This window comes from Hippoglossus hippoglossus, chromosome 6, assembly GCF_009819705.1.
Source record: "Hippoglossus hippoglossus isolate fHipHip1 chromosome 6, fHipHip1.pri, whole genome shotgun sequence".
Taxonomy (NCBI): domain Eukaryota; kingdom Metazoa; phylum Chordata; class Actinopteri; order Pleuronectiformes; family Pleuronectidae; genus Hippoglossus; species Hippoglossus hippoglossus.
This window is the reverse complement of record NC_047156.1, coordinates 3,792,224-3,810,640: the sequence shown is the minus strand read 5'-3', so window position 1 is coordinate 3,810,640 and position 18,417 is coordinate 3,792,224. Positions and strand designations below refer to the sequence as shown.

The following is an 18,417-nucleotide window of genomic DNA, read 5'->3' as shown; positions in this document are numbered from 1 at the left end:
ATCTATATCATTTTAACTATAATGTTGATGATGGAGATGATTTGGCTTCACCTTTCTCGTCATCCATCTTTATACACATGGAGGTCATATTGTGCAAGGCCACTGCCAGTTAGCTTTGACAGTCATGAAATCTAGTATTAATTATAAAAATGTACAATAAAAAGGCGTCAAAAGATTGTGTTAATTAGTGAGAGGTACTAATAAATAGATTATGTTAGCTTTGGACTGAGTTAAGCTAAGCTAACCTTCTTTTGGCTTCATATTTTGGGGCACAGACTGGTTTCAAGCTTAAACTAAAAGAAAGTGAATAAGTAAATTTCCCAAAATATCAAACTATGTCATTTGAGGTGTGATGATGGTTTGTTTTGATGATGGAGATCACGTCCGTCACTTGATGAGCTGCTCCATCATCACCAGGATGAAAACCAACGAGACGTTCAGAAGCTGTTTTGGTTTCACTCATGAAACGGATCCTGTCGGGGGGAAATGAATTCGTGGAGTTCAGAGAGTTTGTTGTCTCAGTTTGTTTGAAATGTCTCCATCGTGTCCTGATGTCTGAATCTGTCTCATCCCGGCGTTAACGTCTCGTTCTCCAGTGGGACGGACGCGTGTGTATTGACCACATCGTAACATCTGTCTGACGAGATCAGACTCTTTGTATCTAATGCTTCTGTAAATAAAAGCTTCATGAAACGTGATGTTGTGTTTGTGAGTTTATACAGAAGCAGTTTGGTGTGAAACTTACAGACAAAATCTATTCAACATAATAAAAATGACAATAACATAAGACAGATTTCTGGTTTGTTTCATAAATAATCTTGAAAATGGCATGTTTAATTTTGTATTTTATAGTTTCTTCCCTGACCTTCATGAGCCACATCTTTCCAACGACTAACACAGTATTTACCTTACAGGAAACATTTTACTCCAATACATTGATTTTCAGATTAACGCTTCATACACAAAATGTAATTTTATAAAATGTACTATGTTGTAAATTTAACTACACAAGTGTATAACATTAAAATCAGCAGGAAATTATCACTAATATTCCAAACATATTCAAATATGATAAGTATAACGTGTTAAAATAGGCGAGCTTTGCGTAATGTCTACTTTTGAGTACTTCATTTAAACTATTGTATTTTTACTCAAACTAACATCTGAATGGGAGTTTTTCTCCTGTTTGATTAAACCCATTGGTTCATTTACTTTAATCCACTGCTGTAGATTTGCTTTTCGCTTGAGAGAAAATCGAAAGAAGGATGAAGCTTAAGAAATGAACAAGGCTCGGAAATAATCACTGATTTAATACGTTCCACTGCAAAACAAACATTTAAAGCTGCTTCTTATTTTCTAAATTAACATTAGACTTTTGTGACTGAACCGCTTGAGAAACAACATCTGTCTCCACCTCAGCTCTGAGTTCTCGACTTTACAGCTTTGCTCCACTTGAGAACTGAACCATGTTTTCAGCTTGAACGTCTGATTAACTCGCAGGTGAGCAGGATTAATCCAGTACTCCACCTTCAGTGTAAACTGTGTGTATATGTGTGTACTTGTATTTTTGTGAGGACCATTTGGAGTAAAGTCTAGGTTAAGATAAGGTGAGTGCCTTACAAAACACATGGGAATAAAACAATGGAGAACTAAACAAAAATAAGAAAGAAAATATAAAAAATAAACAACGTCAAATAAAACCAGTTAAAAATAGGGAATTTAAATGTTTTAAGCAATGATTTTAAAACAGGTAAATAATTGTAGTTGTTATAGTTAAGGTTAGTGCAAGGGTTATGAGTGTGTGTGTGTGTGTGTGTGTGTGTGTGTGTGTGTGTGTGTGTGTGTGTGTGTGTGTGTGTGTGTGTGTGTGTGTGAGAGAGAGACAAAAGAGACACGTTGAATTTATCATTGCATTTATTCCATCACGTGACATTTCTCTGACCTGGAACAGCTACAATGAAAACAGACACAACATTCTGCACTGAATCAATATTAAATGAAGTTTTACATCGTTGGGACACGTTTGTGATCATTTTATACAGTGAATGAATTTACTCAATTAAACCTGTTAGTACACATGTCAGAGAATGGCTTAATATTCGAGAAGAACGACTATCATACAGCTACTGTACGACTTCAACCAATCACAGGAGAGAACTCACACAGGTGGACGGAGCCACTGTTCAGAGATCAGAGGCCGGCAAAGGACAGACTGAGTTTGTTTCTAAATGAAGAGGGTGAGATGAAAGTTTCAGTGAATCAGGAGCCGACTGAGAGTCTGAGGAGTTTCTGTTTCTTCAGCCGAGCTGTGCAGAAGCTGCAGGAGGTGAAATCAAGTTCTTTTCTTTCCCTCGAGCATTCAATGATGACACAAACACATTTCTTAGATCATCTGTTATCTGTGAGGATCTTTTATATTCAAGCAATTTGATTTTGATTAATTCTAACTCAGTTAAGACTCTTCAACCGTCACCTTGTTTCCACGACATCTCCTCTCTCCTCAGTTTTCTCCCAGTTTGAGCCGTGCAAACTCGTTGGCCATCTGTAGCGCCTCCTGCAGGCCCTGCATGTTCCTGCCCGTGGCCTGTGCCGACATGTCCTTGCCGCCTCCTTTGCCCTCCAGCAGGGGGCACACCTCCTGAACCCACTCACTGGCCTTCAGACCACGCTTGGCCACATCCTGAGGGAGAGGAGGTGATGAAGGTTAATCAGAGAGGAGCCTGTTCACTACACTGAATCATTGACCGTAGGTAAAGACAGACGACATGACGGCTCCCCCAAAATCCCCTGGTGGATGGCTGCTGCATATATCCTAAACCACGCCTCCTCCATGTTAGCAGATGGAACATGCACTTGTGGTGAGTTCACACTGCTCGACTCACGGCGACAGGGGGTCACACACAACACGATCTTTTTGACGAGTACGTCCTCTGTGTCATCCTGCGACAGAGCGACACATCGAGGGGGTGAAACGCTTCAGTGGACATCACAGTTGTTCGATTTTCTTCCCAACCCGAGAAAACTAAAGGTGGCTGATCCGAGCCCGGACCTGATGCAGGTAATATAAGCTGCACTGAGTTAGTGTTTCCATGTCCCTCATACGCACGTTATTACCTGGTATTGAAATCAAAACCTGGCAGCACCTCTTCACCTTCAACCTGTCTGCGACGTATTGGCGACCCCCCCCCCCCCCTCCCTCGAATCACCCACTGATTTGCCTTTGATCTGAGGCTTTTGTTGGCAACTTCCAAAACTCATCAGTGACTGAAAAATCAAGGTTAAAATCCTGTAGATTGACCTAGTCTCAAAAAGTCAAAGTACACGTTTGGTTTTAATTCGTTATTTGATGCTATGGAAACAGGGTGAAACGTCATGATATGATTGACAGCTCAGTCGTGACGGGACCTGATAGAGCGGCTCCATCTACACAGACTTTGGTGCCAAATAACGTCATTGCCACAACATGGCAGTTTCGTATTAGGGATATTTTGGCTTCATTTCTGGATGGAGGGAGACGCGTCGTCCATCTTTATTTACAATTCATGGTCTGAATGAACGAGTGGACGTCTTACCTGAGGAACTTGACACAAACAGGTGATCCGTCCAGCTTCAGGGTCGACGGTGAACAGCATGGCAGCGGTCTGAGGGGAGTTCGACTTCAGCAGCTTCAGTGACTCATTCAGAGCCTGAGAGAGAGGGGGGGGGGAGAGAGGGAGGAAGAGGAGGAGAGAGAATAAATGTAAAGGAAAGAAGGAGGAGGGGGGAACGAGGAGAAACACGGAAGGTAGAAAGAATAACAAGTCTCCTAATCAGCACTATTGATGTCTCAAGGTCAGAACTAATGGGCCACAGCGCTCGTTTGGTCCTGTGGCAACAACACAAGGAGATAAGCTATGAGGCCGCCGGAGAAAATGTGCGATGCTGCAGACATTAAGTGAATTTTAATAGTGTTTGCACTTTTCATTTGTTTTTCTTCAGGATGATGATGAAGTCTTAGAGTTTGAATTATGGATTTACTCTGTGTAGGGTCTTCTCTTACGAGGACCTGTTTGATTTTCAGTCTGGTTTTCAGCACCGTCGATAGATTAGACTCGGCCCCGACTCTCACCTTAGCTGAGGCTCCACTCTCCATCTCCATTACGAGCAGCGGCTGGTTGGGGCTGCCTTCGATCACCTCCTTCGTCTTCTCCAGGACCCTCTTCTGGATGTCAGCTTTGTAGTTGCGGTCCAGGTCGTCCATGGTCTTCTTCAGGCCCTTCAGGGTTTCCCTCATCTCGTCCTTCTGCCACTGGGAGATCACTGCTGTGCCTATCGACTGCAGAGAAGATGGACGTGATGCCACAGTCAAGCTTTTCTCTCTTCTGAAGTTTGTCCTGGCACAAAAGAAACAATGTCTCTTACCTCGGTCATGTCTGCGATCTCTTTCTGAACGTCCTTGTTCGGGGACGTCTGCTGCTTCACCTTGTCTCCCAGTGCGGACAGAGACTGCAGCAGGGCATCGGCTTTTCTCTGGGCCTGAGGGATGGACAGAGACACAGAAGTGTGAGAGAGGGATGAGGGGAAGAGAGCAAAAACCTCAGGGAGAGGTGAGGACAAAAAAGAAAAAGAAGAGGAGTGGTGGGAGTGAGGCAGAGGAGGAAAAGGCAAAAAGATAAAGCGGAGGATCAAACAGCGATTGTCTAAAAATAGTAAAGATTAATTTGTCCTCAGGCCTGAAGAGAAAAATGCTTCTTTCTGTCTCCCAGTTAACCTAAAGTCAAAAACAAGCTTAATTAAAGTTTCATTACCGGAGTGCGTTTCGTCACCAGGGACAAAAATAACATGTCGTCCCTCAGTCTGAGAGACATTTTCAATTTAATTAGGCAGGTTAACACAACTCGACACATGCATTGTGGGAAAATTATGTCTTTTTTTTTTTTAGGCTAAACTCTTGTCTACTAGTGTGGGTGGATGTGTGTATACGAGCATAATGCTGGATGTGTGTTTCTCCACCTTCTGTGCCTCTGCTCCTGTCACAGCAACAATGCGGCGGATGCCCTTAGCGATGGCCTCCTCTGAGACGATGACAAATGGCGCAGCGTGACCCGAGTTCTGCAGATGGCTGTAGATAGCAGACACCAACAACACATTACCAACAGCGTTTCACAAGAGTGGGCGGCAGATGAAAGGCAGCGCGGCGAGGAACGATTACAAAGCTACAGCAGCAGGAACAGGGATCGTTTGAAGTGGCTGCACATTTCAAAAACACAAAAACATCTAGAAGCACGACAACAGGTTTATAAAACTTGCAATTAAAACAACTTTGTGTGTTTCTCAGAGTTTTCAATTTCTAAACACAGCTTGAAAATGGTTTGGACTTTTCCCAGTAATCAGATTAGATGAAAAGTTTGGCTGTAATCGGTGTCGGAGCAGAGACGTCCTGGCATTTAGGTGAATTTCACAGCCGGGAGCCGACACTGTAAAAGTCAGTGGAGCTCAGCTAATCGAGAACATGTTCAAGGTCTCGTCTGCCGCTGTAAAGACCAGCTCATCCAATTCATGTTTTCTTCAGACAGGAGCAGACTCTTTATTTGTCATGTTCTGTGTTGTTGGACATTAAGAACGTACACAGGAGCAACCAGCACACGTTTATATCAAAGCAGAAGCTCAGTGTTAAAATGTTGTAAACTTCACTGAAAACTTTAAACACAAATGCCTGAAACTACAGAAACACAAGAGAAAGTTTGAGGTTTTCAGGCATAAAGTTACAAAATGTATAAAATGAATTTACCCAAAAGTAAATATTAGAGTAAAAACAACTTATATATTGAAATATATTATTAAACTAGTGTCTTAGATATCTCAGCTTTAGCATTTGTTTTTTGCGAAAATCCTCCATTTATGAACCAGGAGAACTTGAGATCAAGTTGTAAACACCATCTCACCCTGGATATTTGCTTTCAGCTCTTTCCAGTTCACTGAAACACTGAATTAAAGTGAACAGAGATGCTGACTGAGCTGGTTTTCATCCCCTATCACCAGCAGAAACACACGAGAAAAGAAATAAAGCATCGTACTCACGTTCCACCACAAAACTCGATGGAGGTGAGGGAGCCAGCAGCACTGGTGGGCTCGTCCAGTAGGTCCTGGACGGGGATGCCGATGGACACGACTCGGACGGGGTCGGGGTACGTCTCGTCGAACACGGCACGCAGACCCTGAATGGCCTTGGCTTCAGCGAGGGGGGTGTCCATGGTGTACACCGGCTGGATGGTTGATTTGGCAAAAGGTAAAACCATGTGAAAGGTCAGGGTTGACTTCTATTCGCTGGTGAGTGATTATTTTGTGTATTTTCCCAAACAGACCTTAGCATCTCTTATCATGGCACAAGCGATCTCCTCCGTCCGGCGGACCTCCCCTGTGCTGAGGGCCCCTTTAGCAGTGAAGTCAAAGCGCAGGCGGTCAGCAGCGACCAGGGAACCCCTCTGGTCGGCCTCTCCCAGAACTCCTCTCAGGGCAAAGTTTAGGATGTGTGTGGCGGTGTGGTTGCTCATGATGGGTTTGCGTCGAGCCTGGAGAGAGAGAACGTAGATGGATGTTTGTCAGAGAAACAACTCGGGCAACAAAACAGATCCTGAAAATGAGAAGTAATACCTCACCTCATCTACTTGTAAGACGACGCTGTCTCCGACCTTCAGCGTTCCATAGACGGTCCCCACATGGAGGACGTAACCTCCTCGAACCTGTGTGTTCTTCACCGTGAACTCCATCCTCTGCAAACAGAAGATAAACCCTGTCAGTGTAGTTAGAAAGCTGGGCTGATGCTTTGTGCCTTTTGTTCTAGTACTTGAAGATAAAATGTACTTTTCTTAAAACTAAAAGGCAGAGTTTTTGAATTGCTAGAAGATCGTGAGTGGGAGAACAAAAGGTTTATCAAGCCAGATAAGGTTCAGCAAATCTTCACATCCTCAGCAGAAATGGGAGGAAGAACAAATCAAGACAGAAAAGAAACATTTACTTCATCAGTTCCTTTTTGACAGACAGCGTTCTGGAAACTGTGATATGAATGTGTCTTCATGTCATACGAGCTCACGGGACAAAGACGAGAACAATTTATTATCTTTTCACTCTTCTTCAGTCAGAAATTAGGTATTTTATTTTTCAGCCTTTGTCGAACAGAATGGAGTCTGTTTGCCTGCAGGCACGATTCTCCACGAGCTATCAGACGCTGCAGTCCCATTTAAACAACTGCTAAACTCCAACCGAGTGTCTGCTTTGAAGATAAGATATTATAATTATCTTCTCTCCCCAGTTAAAAGTCAACAAAGAGGGGTTTTTGTTCCAGCTTTGGCAGGAACTTGGATATTTGTACTTGCAATGTGACCGCAGTGCAGTTTGGGAATATCACACCTCCGCCACCGAGTCTGCACTTACGTCCTCTACGTTGTCGTCCTCCCGAAGCATGAAGCCCTGATCAAATGTCTGTCCGCCCTGCTCGGCATAGAAGGACGTCTGGTCCAGCAGCACGCCGCACTCCTGACCTGTGGTCACCTCATCGCAGAAGGCGCGGTCACGGCGCAGGGCCAGCACTGTAGCAGAGGCCTGCTGAAACACTGACAAACAGAATAAAGGTCAGTACGTTATCGTCCTGAAAACACAGACCTAAAGTCTGCCAGTGAAAGTGAATCCCACTCACCATAGCTGCCGCTGTCGTCAGAGGTGTATTTGTATTTGAGAGAGTCGTCTGTAGCAGGAACGTTCTTGTTTCTCAGCTCATCGATGGCGTAGATGTCCAACATGATGTGGTCCTGGTCTCCTGCTCCCTTACCCTGGGACTTCAACTACACAAACAAACATGTGTTGTTACTCACTCATAACGAAAAACTCCTCAACGTCATCAAACTTACCAACTAGAGTGGAAACTAGAAACTAGAGTGATTACACTGAATTTACAGTTAAATATTAAAAATAAACTTCATAAAGTTGAGATTTACTGCAGGTTGTGTGTTAAATGACCTCAGATTCTACAAGTGTATTTAACAAACTGGTAACTCAGTCTAAATGGCAGGAGGAGGAAACTATGCACAGCAAAAGCAAAGTATCGGAGCAGAATTGCAATGCTAGCATGTGCGCTCACCACGCACTTTGTTAATGTTCGAGTCAAACATCACAATCGAGAAGAAAATTAGTCTTTGACTGCACAATAGTTGTTTGTGGCAGATGAACTGGATTTAATAGTTGTGAAAATGAATTAACGTTTGAATTCCACATCCCCTTCTGAGTAATGTTGATGACCATGTTCATCCCTGTATGGACGTCTTGTGGAATCCATACCACAAAGCACTGAGGCTGATTCTAAAGCAGAGGGAGGCCCTACCAAGTATTAGTCAGGTTCTTAATAAAGTGCTTGGTGAGCACATACAGGCAGAAGTTAACTGTGAGGTGTTGCACGAGGCTGCAGTGCTACAGAAGAGAAATTCATCTTCCTGCTGAATCCAACAACAATGGATCAGAATGGGGCTGTAAAGTAAATGAGGATTTATCCAAGCAGCAGGTGCACGGCTGCTGCTTCTAACTTACAGTGCAATACTGGAGAACGCTGACACAAGGCAAAACCGTGTTCCCACAGGAGCAGACACATAACACGGCTCGGTGGAGTTTCCCCTCACAGAGCAGTCAGGGCCAAATTCAAACAATCAGCGGATGTCAGAAGGAGTCCTTCGTCACCGTCTCCTCACCTGTGCTGCCTTCTTCACCTCCTCAAACGCAGCCCGGTCCACGGCCATGCCTTTCTCCTCTGCGATGAGGGAGGTCAGGTCCAGGGGGAAGCCGTACGTGTCGTACAACAGCCACGCAGTGTCGCCTGGACGCACACACAGAGAGAAGATGCTGCTTGATATTCAGGACAGGTGTCGGTCTGAAGCAACAGTGCTTGAAGACTCGTGTCCTCCAGTCAAACAGTGAACACGTTATTGATACAAAGCGATGCAGTCATCGGTTCTGTCGCGCTCTCTGCAAGGACACCGTCTGTTAGGCTCGTATTTGAAGCGTCTCATTTTGGCTGAGCGCACAAATGATGCGGTCTAACCCTCGGGACAGAGACAAAAATTCAGAGGTAGATAAAATTCAATACGGTGTCGACGAACAGCCCTGGAGGTCGTTTCCAAGGAAAGCTGGACGTGCATTAATTTGAATTTGAATTCATGGTGTGAAAGATCAGTCATTAGGATTTTAGCCTTTTCTTATCATAACTGGAGTAATTTTTAAGCCTGAATACGAACGATTTGAGACATTGTACGTGACCATCAGATGAATGAAGGAAGAGATTGATCCATAGTGTCAACAAAAACATTCAAATTTGATTAAGAGACGAGAACAATAGGAGGTAAGAGCCTGATCGATTTTAGGAGACGACACAGATACCGATATTAAGGAGTAAAGGATTTTCAATACCAACATATCTGCAAATATATATATATATATATATATATATAACACGAATTTTCAATAGTTTCAAATCGATCAGACAGAGGAGCACAGAGCGAGAGAGAGAAAGTGATGTAGGTGGTGAGAAAAATAAATACATAATTGGTGTTGAATCAGTGGAGAAATGATATTTATCCAACGACCCCTCAACAGTTTCTAAACACAACATTGATCTGAGCTCTCCCAATCCGGTGGGACATGTTAATGTGAACTAATATGAGTGACAACATTTCTCTCATTTCACCTGGGATGGTTTTGCTTTCTCCCAGACTCATGATCTTCCTATCGAGGATACGGCGCCCCCTGCTGAGGGTTTTGAGAAACTGCTCCTCCTCCTCATTGATAACGTCCTTCACCATCTCTGGGTCTTTCTTCAACTCTGGGAAAGCATTGCCCTGAAGAAAAGAGGAGAGCAAAATCGATAGTTAAATAATAGAAACTGCTACTATCCACAGCTAGGGGTCGTTCATGCACAGCCACTGAATCCTCACATCGTTATACAAAAGTTATTAAAGAGATAAGTGGTGAAACTCTGGATTCAGTGCAACATACTGTACCATTATTATCATCAACTACGGCAGATTTTCCATAATCTATTCTTTTAGCTCTGAGAGCCAGATTCTAACTACTGTCAAAAACCAATAACAAGTATTTGCTTCCCCTGAGTGTGAAGCACCACTGGTAAATGATTTGTTTGCTCCCCCGTTGTCTTCAGAGAGCGTAGAGAAGGTAGCGTCCTGCACAGAGCAGCCGACCGCTCAGTTTAATAAGAACAACATCTGACTCCATCGAGACCGAGAAACATCCGGTTTAAAACACAACGTTAAATCCTGTTGGTAAGTGAGATTTATATATAAATGTAAGATGAGGCCTGTTGACACTTTAACGAGCATAGATACACCGACATAAAGTCAAGAAGAAATATATTCTCACCAGGGACGTGACCACCACATCCACCAAGGAGGAGAAGAAGCCTTGCTTAGCTCCGAGCTTCTCGTGGGAGTAACGGACTGCACGACGCAGGATCCTCCTCAACACGTAGCTACACATGATGGAAACAGTAAATTAGAACACAGCGTTAAAAGTAAACTACAAAACACACTCGTTTTCCACTTTCTACAGATGCTGTATAGATTTATATTCTTCAACGTCCTGCTCTGAACTGTCCGTGTCTCACCCTCTTCCCGTGTTGTCAGGCCGACCGCCGTCGGACAAGGCGATGGTGATGGTGCGGGCGTGGTCAGCCAGCACACGGTAGGCCATGTCGATACCGTCAGAATCTTCAGCTCCTACTTTACCAGTGTAAGGTCGAGCACCAGTTCCCTGGAAGAATAAAAAGCACAAATTGTGTTGGAACCGTGTTTTTTCCCCCTTGTATGCACCTACAGCCTTTCAGTCACGTTGCTGGATGTTATTTAAGTGGAAATTGTTATATTTGTATACCAGACATCTTGATATTTGTTTTGTTAATGTTTATGCTTGGTCTCTGTTTTTTAAACGTACGAAACTTACTTTTAATTTTATTCTCATCCTAAATATGAACACCAAAAAATATTTTATGTCCATCTGCCATGTGAACTCATTTATTTATTTATTACAACTTTAATATTTAAAAAAATAAGAAAATTGCACTCTAATCACAATTTTCTTTTTGAAGCTGCCAAGTTCCAGTGCTGAGGAAAGAGCTGAGTTAAGGGTTTTACTGTTTCCTGTGAAATTCTGCATTCACATGTTTATACTTCCATTCAGTTACATGATTCTCGGTAATGTCCACACCTGCTGAATGGCTTCAAAGTAAGGGACGAAGAGGTCAGTGTCGTAGTTGGACATTTTGTTCTGCAGGACAGACACCAGTCGCTCCAGACCCATCCCCGTGTCGATGCTCTTCTTAGGCAGCGGCTTCAGCTCCGTCTCTGACTCTCTGAACAGCGAAGACACGAGTCACAGACACAGATTGTAAACAACACAAAAACAAACATCTCCTCAGACACAATTAAAAGGAACTGTAAAAATGTTTGGAGTGTGTGGACATTTTACTTAGTGGCTGCTCTGCACATTGTACAAAACAGATAAAAAGGTGAGTCCAAATTCCAGCTTCTCCTGATCTTATAACTGGTTGGGTGTATATTTAGGCTTGCTGCTGTGAAACTGACTGAACTGGTTACAAGCCCGGAGAACAAGCAGAGCAGGTGCTAATTATGAGCTGAAAACACAATCAGCTGTATGGAGACTAGAAATACTAGAAACGTTTCACTGCATCTTAAGAATTACAACACAAATTATTTCCCAGAATAAAGACTTAACATTTATCAGTTTAAAATTTGGTTTGGATTATTTATTCTCATCAGCATCTCTCTCTCTCTCTCTGTGAGTCTGTTACCTGTTGAACTGGATGAACACCAGGTTCCAGATCTCCAGGACGTTGGGATCATCCATGTTCACCAGGTGGGAGGCGTCCCTGCCTCCGATGCGGTCAAAGTGCATCTCGCTGCAGGGGCCGCAGGGACCAGTGTCTCCCATCTCCCAGAAGTTGTCCTTCATACTGCCGGGCAGGATGCGAGCCTCGTCCATCCTGAGAGAAACACAAGCACAGAGAGAGAAAACTTCATTATATCTGTTCTATTTAAAAGGTAAAAACACAAGTTAGATCATGTGTGCTTCAGTAATTACATTGTTATATCTCTGAACCTGACCTGACCTGACCTAACAACTTGTTAGTTTTAAGTGTTAAGGAGTTTCAACTAGTTATAGGATGAATATACACAAGTAAAATGCTCTAAAATCTAATCCCAGAGGCATAAGCACGAGGTTTCTTCTTGTTATTACAAAATCATCATTGAATCACCAAGAAAAAAGGGTTCATGTAGAGTTAAAACTGATGAGATGAGGTCTGAGATGAGGTATGAGATGAAGACAAGTGGAGATAAAAAGATCATCTTCTAGGCTGTTGCTGGATGAAGTCTGGTGTCTCGGTGGGACTTTGGTAGGAGAAGAAAGGAAATTCCCCCGGGCAACGATCACACAACATTATGCAATTACTTTAAGAAGATATACAGCAGCTATTGTGCAGCGCTCGTGCATAAATATAATGAATAAAAAATAATTATCTAAAACGTTACTCAAATAGCACCCGAAATAAAAATACATCTCATCATCAAGCTGGTCTCACCCCAAATCGATCCAGATCTGTTTGCACTCCAGGTCGGGATCCAGGCCGGCTTCTTCGTCGCCCCCAAAGTAGGTGACGTAGAGTCGGTCTATGGAAATACCAAACGTCTCGGTCAGCAGCTCCAAGGCCATTTTACAGGCGAGGTGCTGCAGAGGCAGGTGAGGGGATAAAGTTAGAGGATCGGACCATGTGACCAAATTAAGTTTATTACAATCAATATTAATCTCAACAAGTATGAGTTGGATTACAATTTTGTAAAAGGTGACACAGAAGTGACAAAGCTGGAAAGGATGACAACACGATACCTTGAAGTAGTCCCCAAAGGACCAGGACCCCAGCATCTCGAAGAAGGTGTGGTGGTAGACGTCTTTACCCACATCGTCCAGGTCATTGTGTTTGCCTCCTGCACGGATACACTTCTGGGTGTTGGCGGCACGACGCAGCCTGGCCATAGGGTGGGAGGGATCGATGGTGTTGAGGAAGATGGGCTTGAACTGAGAGAAGGGAGAGGAAGAAAATGCTCATTTGTGATTTGTCAAGACAGGGTCAAAACAGTTAACATGTAGGAGAGAGGCAGAGACATTTGAGAAAGACATGGAGACCCATGGATACCTGGTTCATGCCGGCGTTGGCGAACAGCAGCGTGGGGTCGTCCAGTGGGATGGTGGCCGACGAGTGGACGTACTGGTGCTCATAGCCACGGAAGAAGTCAATGAACTTCTCACGGATCTCGACTGCACTCAAAGAGGAATCCATTCTGAATCAGCTTTCTGATTTGAAAGAACAAAAAACTCAAATCAGTAACAAAGAAAGACAAATCCTTAAGTGTTTGAAATGTTGAAAATCTAAATTGTGTGTTTCAGTGTCTTGTGTATTTAATGTGTAGATCATTTAATGAATGTTTACATACTAAAGTGCTGAACACAATTATTCTATTAAAACTAAAATATGTATTCGTCAAATATAATTTTTAAAAATCCCATGGCATTTATCCAAAAGCACAAGGTAAGATCTCCATGCGTCTTATTTTGTCCGAAACCCAAACAGACAAAGAAAAACTTTTTCCTGAATAAACGATTTGGACCTCAAATCTGAAATTCTGTCAATTACTTCCCTGTCCATCGACTTCCTCTGCTGGCCACTGCCCTATTGTCAAGTGCACGTGTTCTGACAAGCCGTCTGAGCAGAGATATTCTACTCTGTGATTTCCCTCCTAACAAACTGGCCTCTGGCTCCTCTCATAAACCGGCAGCAGCTCAGGAATCCTGTGAGGCCTCTGGGGCTTTTCTTGCAGCGATGCACTACAATCAAACTGACAGTCAGTTTTGGTCCTGACTGACAACACAGCTTTGTAATATTACTGCAGTATTGCATCAGTGAATCATTCAGCTTACGGTTGATCTCCAAGCTTTTGAATCTGAAATGGAGAAAAACGACCTGGAGGCTTGAATGCTGCATGATACCAGTTGTTTGGTGACATGGAGCTTTAGTGCCGAGCCCCTAAGAGCTGCCAGTAGAGACAGGCCTGAATGAACAGCTGTGAAGAACAGCAGGAAAAGTGCAACTTGCAGTCGAGGGCAATCAAAAACAATTACGATAATCAATCAATACCTGAACTTATTCATCAGGTAAAATGACAAGCGTTGCTGTTCCCATTCTGAAGAATGAAGGCTTTCCTCTTTATCTTACTGTAAAATTAACAAACTTTTAATAAATAATGTTTATTAAAAGAGCTGAAATACAGTCGCTAGCTTCACAAGTGACATCTTTTAGCTCTTCAAATAATATCTTTAGTAAAATTCTGTCAAGACATTAAAATGTGTTTTATTTGTGTCTCCTGGCTTTTCCCCCCAATTCCCCTGTGTGCCGTGGTGTTGGCGTTTTATTTTTCTAATTCAGAGATTGAAGAAGTCTGGTTGAAAAGCTCACTGAGATATTGCATGTGATAGATTTTTAAACCTCATTTGTCACAAATATAACCCCAAACACTCCTGAATGATTCAGATCACTTCATATTTGTTGTCTTGGATCAAACCACTACAACCACAGCGTCACCAAGAACAGAATGCTACCCTATAATTATTAATGGCAGCAGAATTAAATTCCCATCAGCGCACTGGTTTATGAACTAGCTGGCGAAGGAAACCACCCAGCTGATACATTGGGCTCTCTGGGGCCGGCACACGGACGGTAAACAGGCGCCGTCCCCATCCTGACTACCAAACCACCCTGATGGCAACCAGAGGAAGTCGAGACATTGGGGTGATGGGATGGAAACTTCTGCCTCTGCAATGAACAGACTGTGTCGTAAAGGTGAAACTCAACTCAATTCAGAGTGTGATTACGATGTGTATTGTATATTGTATTTCGTAGAGAGAAACTGCATTTCAATCCTGTCTATGTCCTGAACTTCAGAAGTGACAATAAAGTTGAGTGATTTCTGTCTTTTCAAATCTGTAAAGTGTCAAAAGTGTTAAAAAAACGCTACACAAATAAAATGACTATTGGAAGTAAAGACAGAACAGGACCCAACAGGAGATTAGCTGAGAGTTATACAGGTTTTAAAGGATGCAAATCAAAACGAAGACAACAACAATCACTGCTCTGACAAATGATGAAACTACTCATTATTATATGAGTCAAAATCCAGATTAATCAGCTGAGCATTCCTTTGCTTTGTTTAAAAGAAAACATGAACTTGATGGAAGCAGCAGAAACAGACTAACACAGGTAATAAGCACCAAACTGTCATTTCTCTCCTGCAGAATCAGCAGCTCAGGTGTAAATAATCACAATACAAATATAAAATGTTAGAAAACATCATTAATCTGAGTGTGCTTCTGAAAACCAGCACATTGACTCATTAAATCACCAGCTGACTGTGAACTGAGGCAACTAGCTTGACAAGCTGACGTTAGCCAGCTCAAAGTTAGCCAGCCCGGCTGCAGCTGCCACCCGGAGGAGACGTGTCCGCTCGGCTCGTGACAGAAACACACATTATTAACCCTCAACGAGGAGGTCATGGATCCCAGCGGCGGGTCAGAGGAGGGTGATACTCACAGACGTCGCTTCTTGTGTCAGGACGAGTCGCTGTTAGCCCCGGTTAGCTCCACGCTGCACGACCAGGAGGAGACGGCACACTGGCCCAGGACACGCCCAGGCTCACATCCGATTCGTCTAGCGCGCCTACACGTCGGGAATACTCCTATTCCTATTGGACGAGCGGGCTGTCGATCAGGGCCAGGCCCGCCCCTGCTGCAGGAGTCACTTCCCCCCGTTCGGCTGATGCAATGGAAAAGACTTGAGTGTCAATACAATGTTGTATTTAATTAAGAAATGTGATATAAAAGTGTATTTTCGTTAAATATTAAAGAGTTGAATTATGTTTTTTGTCAGTAATTATGTATAGTTTTAAATGTATTCGTGTTTGTGTTTACAGCCGAGTCTTTATAAGAAATATCACATCATTTATTTGTCATAAATTGTGAATTATTAATGATGATAAATAATAATTATTATAAAACACGCAGGTTTAATTTATTTCCACGGCTGATGTAATTTCATCTCCACGATCTGGCGGAACTAACTCTGCGTGCGGTGTTTCTGATGGGACGGGTTTTCGTGCCGGACCCGCGCACACGCTGTTGTTACCGTGAAGTGTGTTCGTCTCCCTGCTCCGCATCATGCCGACCGACACCAAACGTGTTCGCGGCCCGGAGGCGTCCCAGAGCCCGTCTCTGTTCGTGAGCAAGCCCGCGGCTGCTGCCTCTCCGGCCCTCGGCCCCCGAGCGGACGGCCGGCGCTGGGATCAGGTGGACGTCCGGCCCGTGTTCGTGCGGTGCGGGCTGGTGAGCCAGGCCAAGGGCTCCGCGTACATGGAGGCTGGAAGCACCAAGCTGCTGTGCTGCGTGTACGGCCCCAAAGAGACCGAGAGGAAGGACGAGACCGACATGAAGTGTGGAAGGTCTGGAGCCACGTATCCATTTATTCAACAGACAGTTACACACGTTTTAAAAGGCGTTAAGTCCAGTGACCTGCAGCCTAACGTGGTCCTGTGTGGTCATTAAGTTTCATTAAAGTGAGAACAACTTTGTCCCAAGATCTGAAAAAGACATTTAAACATGTGGCCACAATTTAAAGACCCCAAACAAATATCAATATTCCTAAATGATTCAAAGTTATAGTCGTGTTTGTATTGTTTTAATATGTAAACGCTTTTATAAACATGCACAGTAATGATAAGAAGCCATTAGTGTAGTAGTTGCTGAAGTAATAGTAGTAAAAGTATCGTAAGCTGCTGTACTGTAAAAACAAATCTATGTATAACTGTATATTAAAATGTCTAAAAACAACTTGACCTCTGCTATTTACATATTGTGGATTAATCTACTTACATTATCCCAATTTTTTTCCAGCAGTGTTCAAACTTAGAGAAATCAAAGGTCCATCTCAGATAGAAAAAAGTTGTCAGCTGAGCAGATCCTGAGAGCTCTGTGCACCGCTCCCATGATTTCATGTTACCTCACAATGTCATTGTTTTAATTGAGAGACCACAAGTGGCAGTAAATGTCATATTGTGCCTTTTTTAATTGAACTTTTACTGCTTTGACAGTAACCTGTGTTCAGCTGGGTTCACCCTCATTCATTCACATCACCACAATGTGTGTTGTCTGTGATATCCACTGTATCAACCTCTGTGTTTCTCTGTGTTTCCAGATTAACAACTGACATGCGTTTCGCTCCGTTTTCCTGCCCAGAGAGGGGCTCTTGGATTCAGGGGAGCCAGGATAAAGACTTATCCCAGATGTTGCATGAGAGTCTGCAGCCGGCGGTGTGCCTCCAGAAATACCCCCGATCTCAGATCGACGTCAACGTGATGGTTCTCGAGAACAGCGGCTCAGTTCTGGCCCATGCGGTCACGTGCGCTTCCCTCGCTCTCGCAGACGCAGGGATTGAAATGTACGATCTGGTGCTCGGCTGTTCCATCCGGCAGGACGGCGACTCTTATGTGGTCGACCCGTCTTACACGGAGCAGAACAGCTGCAGCTCGGTCAACAGCGAGAATCAGGGAAATCTGACTGTTGCTTTCCTCCCGAGCCTGAACCAGATTTCTGGGTTGCAGTCGGATGGAGAAATGACTGAAGAGACTCTGACGGCAGGAGTTCGGACCTGCATCGAGGGATGTTACAAACTGTACCCGGTCATCCAAAAAGCTCTGGCCAAGGCTGTACGCAGGGCTGCCCCCCCACCATCAGAGAGCTGAGAGACTCATTAACCATTAACTGCTTGGTTCATAGTTTTTGATATTTACTGCTGGAGCACACATTTGAAAATTTGATTGACCTTGTGGGATATTTTCTGAATGTTTTGTCATGATGTAAAAATACTAAGTGAAAAAACAACAAGAAAATAAACACATTCTTTTGCAAATTCAAAGATTTCATAAACATTCATAATACATGGAGCTGTTACTCTGCCATTAGCTTTGCTGAAGGTTAAAGTTTAATATGTGTTTAAACTTATTAGAAACTAGCCTCTGAAACAATGGTGCTTTGTCCTGAAGCTGTACGACAGACCGCATCTCGGATTTAGCCATTTTAACGCTTCAGCCAAAACAGGTTAAGTAGAGGTTCAAGAGACTGAAGAACTGTCTTCTTAACCGATTTGGAGTCATAAAAGAAGCTCCAAGCTCTTCAACACAAACATCACACTATGAAATAAAGTAAATCAAGGCATCTTGGTTCTATAGGGGTCAGATTGAGTCTGGCTGAGGGGCAATTCAG

The 18,417-nt window shown here is 43.5% G+C and overlaps 2 protein-coding genes across 3 annotated transcripts; one reads left to right on the top strand and one right to left on the bottom strand.

The window, feature by feature from the left end:
- Positions 1-1,896: 1,896 nt before the first annotated feature.
- On the bottom strand, positions 1,897-15,832 carry aars1 (alanyl-tRNA synthetase 1). 2 transcript variants are annotated; one of them, XM_034588467.1, is made up of 20 exons: positions 15,695-15,832; positions 13,247-13,404; positions 12,940-13,128; positions 12,635-12,780; positions 11,846-12,037; positions 11,242-11,386; positions 10,643-10,788; positions 10,399-10,507; positions 9,710-9,860; positions 8,718-8,842; positions 7,676-7,820; positions 7,390-7,592; positions 6,639-6,752; positions 6,345-6,551; positions 6,061-6,245; positions 4,993-5,101; positions 4,402-4,515; positions 4,109-4,315; positions 3,573-3,686; positions 1,897-2,680 (listed from the first exon to the last, which is right to left on the bottom strand). In XM_034588467.1, the coding sequence occupies exons 2-20, from the start codon at positions 13,388-13,390 to the stop codon at positions 2,501-2,503; spliced, it is 2,925 nt and encodes a 974-aa protein (XP_034444358.1). In that variant the 5' UTR covers positions 13,391-13,404; positions 15,695-15,832; the 3' UTR covers positions 1,897-2,500. The 2 variants fall into 2 exon arrangements, with proteins under 2 accessions (XP_034444358.1, XP_034444359.1); XM_034588468.1 differs by having other exon boundaries at positions 7,414-7,592.
- A 417-nt stretch (positions 15,833-16,249) lies between these two features.
- On the top strand, positions 16,250-18,066 carry exosc6 (exosome component 6). The gene is made up of 2 exons (XM_034588875.1): positions 16,250-16,598; positions 17,351-18,066. The coding sequence occupies exons 1-2, from the start codon at positions 16,318-16,320 to the stop codon at positions 17,895-17,897; spliced, it is 828 nt and encodes a 275-aa protein (XP_034444766.1). The 5' UTR covers positions 16,250-16,317; the 3' UTR covers positions 17,898-18,066.
- The last annotated feature ends 351 nt before the right edge of the window (positions 18,067-18,417 follow it).

What these genes read in the sequence shown, in the direction of transcription:
- aars1 (XM_034588467.1), bottom strand. Translation starts at nt 13,390, where the DNA reads ATGGATTCCTCTTTGAGTGCAGTCGAGATCCGTGAGAAGTTCATTGAC. An exon ending in TGACGACAGCGGCAGCTATG is followed by an intron (nt 7,593 to 7,675) that starts GTGAGTGGGATT and finishes TCTGTTTGTCAG; the next exon opens with TGTTTCAGCAGGCCTCTGCT. An exon ending in GTTTGTGTCAAGTTCCTCAG is followed by an intron (nt 2,681 to 3,572) that starts GTAAGACGTCCA and finishes CCTCTCCCTCAG; the next exon opens with GATGTGGCCAAGCGTGGTCT.
- exosc6 (XM_034588875.1), top strand. Translation starts at nt 16,318, where the DNA reads ATGCCGACCGACACCAAACGTGTTCGCGGCCCGGAGGCGTCCCAGAGC. An exon ending in ACCGACATGAAGTGTGGAAG is followed by an intron (nt 16,599 to 17,350) that starts GTCTGGAGCCAC and finishes CTGTGTTTCCAG; the next exon opens with ATTAACAACTGACATGCGTT.